The 4,383-nt window shown below is 45.7% G+C and overlaps 1 protein-coding gene across 3 annotated transcripts in view; it reads left to right on the top strand.

Moving 5' to 3' along the window:
• ORC4 (origin recognition complex, subunit 4) overlaps positions 1 to 4,383 on the top strand; it is a 22,505-nt gene that overhangs the window by 16,774 nt on the left and 1,348 nt on the right. For all 3 annotated transcript variants that reach the window (XM_009318951.1, XM_009318950.1, XM_009318952.1), the window contains 3 exons: positions 2,534 to 2,642; positions 3,976 to 4,071; positions 4,166 to 4,233. In XM_009318951.1, the coding sequence (XP_009317226.1) occupies positions 2,534 to 2,642; positions 3,976 to 4,071; positions 4,166 to 4,233 (273 nt within the window). The remainder of the gene's footprint in view (positions 1 to 2,533; positions 2,643 to 3,975; positions 4,072 to 4,165; positions 4,234 to 4,383) is intronic.

The following is a 4,383-nucleotide window of genomic DNA, read 5'->3' as shown; positions in this document are numbered from 1 at the left end:
TGATACCGGGGGTTGCCCTGACCCAGGTGCAGGACCTTGCACTTGGCCTTCTTAAACCTCATGAGGTTCACACGGGCCCACTTCTCCAGCTTGTCCAGGTCCCTCTGGACCTGGGGGAAGAAAGGAAGGCCTCCTCACTGTGTGGAGAAAAATTAGACTGCTGCCTCCCTGTTAGCTCTGAGAGAAGATTTCTATATTCAGTAAGTAGGAGATAATGCTGACAGTGAACTTCCTCCTGTCACAACAAACGAGCTGAAGCTTAACGCGTGGTCAGGCTCTCTTGGAGGGTCTTTTTTTTAATGTGCCTCCCTCCTGTCTTTTAACACAGTTAATATGAATGCGATAACATTCATTACAGAAGATAAGTAACACTGATTTAACCACCTTAAAATATCTATGTGCTTCTGTCAGTGTGAAAAGCCCAGTAAACGTACCTGCTTATCCTGTGTTGGGAGGTATTGAGATGTTAACCTTCAGCTCTGTGGTGGGCTGCTCTTGGACTCTTTAGTGCTTACGGCTTTTCCCAACACTGAGTTTATAGCCACTCTGAAAACTAGATCGTAGACTTCCCGCTCTAGTTCTGAAACACATGAGCCCTCTTTTTGGTAGTCCTCTCTTGCCTTGAGTTCGTTACAAGATTGCAGATTATTTCTAGTTTAGCGGCACCCTGTTCTGTCTCTGTGGCTTGAATGAATGCCAGAAGAAGAGCAGGGAGGCTCTCTGGATAGCCCCCCTCTGAGCTCCAAGGCGTGTCAGAGCTGAGGCTGAAGTTCCTAACTGTTTTCTTCAGCACGTTCTGAATTTATCCTTTAGAAAGGGGCTTTTTCACTCTGAAGTCATCTTGCTCATAAAAGTATGTAATAGAGAATCTAGCGCTTCTGTAATTCTTTTGTATTAGCTGAAACATGGATTAATTGCCCTGCAGGATGAATTTTTCTTGAATTTTGAACGTCTGTAGCAGTCTGCCATTGGAGCTGGTGAGAGCAGCTTTGTGATGGGCGGTGTGGTGGTGGTAAGAATTGGAGCCACTCTTGCTAATTACCTGCTTTTCGGTAGCAAGGACTTGTTTTCAATGAGCAGCTATTTTTAAATTACATTTAGTGCTCCCCATCACTTCGCATTGTCAGATGAACACATGGGTTTTCGATGGAAACTTGGTGTCTGTCTCATGTTGCAGTACTCTAAGGGGTATTGTGCAAAACCTTGAAAAGCTTGGAAGAGTTGAACGAGTTTAAGTTTTTTAGCAAAGTAAAATAAGTAATTTGTTAGGTAAGTAGAACTAGATAGCTCATAACTGAGCTGGTAAAATCTAGTTTCGCTTTTGGTAAATGCTGTTTCCCCACGGTTTCTCTCGTGTGGGTGACTTCACGCCATCAGCTGCTTGTCTGCCTCTGAACCTGGTAAACCAGAGGATGCCCCGTGCTCCAGGCTCTCTGTTCGGTGCAGTTACCTGTTACTCACAAATTCCACTAGCCCTGAAGCGGAGGGGGCAGCGGCTGACAAGAGATAACTGCTGTGTTTCCTCAACTTGCTTTCCCTTGTGCGTGTCTGTTAGTGACTCGGGGCTGTCGTTTCTTCGCCCTCCCCTTCTTCCCTATCCGAATGCCCTTTATAGGATAAAACCTCATTCCGTACCTTTGGAAGTCTGACTGGTCGTGCAGCTTTTTGAGGCTGTTACAGTGACATCTGTAAGGAGAGAAGGAGGACTGGAAAAGACCGGTGGTAGATAGCATTGGATGTTCTCAGTGAAAAGACCTCAATTAAACGGGTGAAATGAACAGTTTTTCATCACACAGACCTGCAAAAGCAGGAAGTAGTCACAAAAAGCCATGTTTTCTGTTTTCTGTGACTATTAAACCGCAAAGTAGCTACAAGGCAGATACTTAAAGCCGCGAAGAACAAGTGAAGGTCGCTGCAGTGTGCCTGCTGCTGTGTAAAGGCTGGTGGATAATCAAAAGCTTTGAAAGAGTGGTGTCAGAAGAGGTCAGCTGACTCTGTATTGGTTAACTTACATTTGTTCAAAATTCACTCTCTGTGACAGGTAGTTGAAGATATTTAAAGATTCAAACTGCAACCTCGTGAGACTGTTTAGCAAATGTTCTGAAGGGGTAACTCGTGTTCTGTAAACTGAGAGGCGCCTTCAGACACTCTCTTAGCACCTTCAGTGACACGAGTGCGCTGTAGCTCTGTGTGGAGAGGTATGTTTAAAATGATGTTGTAAGTCATTCTTACAGCAATCACTGAAGTATGCTAATCCATTGACATTAATGTAAACAAGTTAATGAGTGTTTATCTCCTCTAGTGAGGAGGCTTTGAAGTTTTAAGCCTGGAAAACCTTCCTGGCAAAACGCAGTTGTAGCTACCAGCTATTTACAAGTTTTTCAGTATGAGCCTACTGTGTGTAGGGTTTCTTCACGAATGTTTCCAGTAGGTGACTCCAGGGGAAGTGTGTTCTTGGGCGTTCCATCTCCAAGTAGAAAGTATGTCTGGTAATGAGTAATCAAATGAAAAATGTCTTCTGCTTTATTTTTAGATGCTCGCCGTAAGTAACGTTACTGTGCATCACCCACTTATCACCGCATCAGATCTTCATGAGGCAAGCAAGCAGTATAGAATGGACTCAAAAGCAAACATTGTGCATGGTAAAGCTCAGCTGTTTCCCCCCAAACGTTTCTCAGGAGTATGGAAGGTGTCAAGTCCCTCCCTGAAATTCTCCTGATGCAAGAGATACCGTATAGGGCAGTGCCCCTGTTGGCACGAGCCGCGCAGGGAATACCTCCGCCCCTGGAGTCTGCTCTCTGCTCGTTTGCGTTGGTACATGTGCGTGGATGTAACAATGCCGAATAAACCAGAAACTGAGCTGCAGAGTAGCTGATACAAATCCTACTCTGTGGGGAGCTCGGGCAGCGCACCGCTACGGTGCAGGCTTACAGCTGTCAGTACCGGCCAGCTCGTGTGGTACTGCGGTGCTAGCCGGGGAAAGCACCGGCAGCCTGGGCAAAGGCCCCAGTCTGGGCAGCGTTTCTGTCCCCGGTAAATGGTGGAGGAAGGGACGATGCCGACCTCTTCCTGCCAGTGCTGGGAGCTGGAGGATACCGAAGACGCTTTGGCTGGGAGCTGTTGCAATAAACCCTCTGAGAGTTGCAATAGTCTCTGCGTGGATACATACAGAATTTGAGTGTGTACTTGAATTCTACAGCAGCGTGCGCTTACCCGCGTTTAACTGAGCTTCTGTTAATGCTGTACTGACTCCTCCAGCGTGTTTCGGTGTGCTGCTGCTCCCACCGCCGCCTTTACGTGGTCCGGGGGTTCTCCCTTTCTCAGCCTCGGCAGATGGAATGTGCTGAGCGCTGTGCTTAGGGTTTCTCTGATAAGTGTTTTGGAACCTGTGCGAACAGTGAGAAGAAATAAACTCTTCCTGGTGATGATACTAAGCCCAGATATAGTTACAGGAGGAATTGCTTCCCTGGTCAGGAAAAGCTAACTTGTCCCATTGCTTCTTTATGGCTTCCAGACTTTACAGGCTTTGGTTTGGCTTGGCCCTCTGATTCGCCAAGTCTCCTTGGTACCGTGGAGCTAATTCGCTGTGTCACTTCTTTAGCTTTGAGTAGCGAATAACCTCTTCAAACTCATTCCATGACACGCTCGACGGTAGCACGGAGATTGTCTTGGTGCCACGAAAAATTCTTTGTCGTGCCGTTCAATCTGCAATGGTGGTTTTTCTTTATACTTAAATTTCTTGCTTTTTGATGGAAGCAGCCCATTTCTTAACATTGCCGCTTCAAATATCTGGAAAAGAAATGTTCCCTTACCTAGTCTCTCCAATTCTGGAATTTTTTTACATTATGAAGATACGTAACAGAAATGTGTGAGGCCTACAGCATATACAAACAGAGGAATAAAAATGGTGTGTGAACGGCTTGCACGTCTGATATGCTCAAGAGAAATTCTGAGAGCTCTTGTCTTTCCCTCTAGGTTTGTCTGTCCTGGAAATCTGCCTAATTATAGCTATGAAACACTTAAATGACGTTTATGAAGGAGAACCATTTAACTTCCAGATGGTTTACAACGGTGAGAGAAATGCACAAACTTCACATACACTAAATCGCTCGCTTTCCCCTAAGTGATTTTGTTTTTGTTTTTTTTTTTCCTCTTACTGATCCAGAATTCCAGAAGTTCATACAGAGGAAGGCGCATTGTATGTGCAACTTCGAAAAGCCGGTTGTCATGAAGGTAAGCCTGAAATGTAATTCTGTCTTCTTTATTATAAAGTATTTAGATGTTGGTTGGGTGTTTTTTTTCCCTCCCCTAGTGCACAGATCCGAGTGGTCACGTGCAGCCCGCGAACGGAGAGCGGGTGCTTCAGGGTGGTGAGACCCCCCC

The sequence above is a fragment of the Pygoscelis adeliae genome, unplaced genomic scaffold (assembly GCF_000699105.1).
Source record: "Pygoscelis adeliae isolate BGI_AS28 unplaced genomic scaffold, ASM69910v1 Scaffold222, whole genome shotgun sequence".
NCBI lineage: Eukaryota > Metazoa > Chordata > Aves > Sphenisciformes > Spheniscidae > Pygoscelis > Pygoscelis adeliae.
Note: the sequence above shows the minus strand (reverse complement) of the source record. Positions and strands in the feature narration are given on the sequence as shown.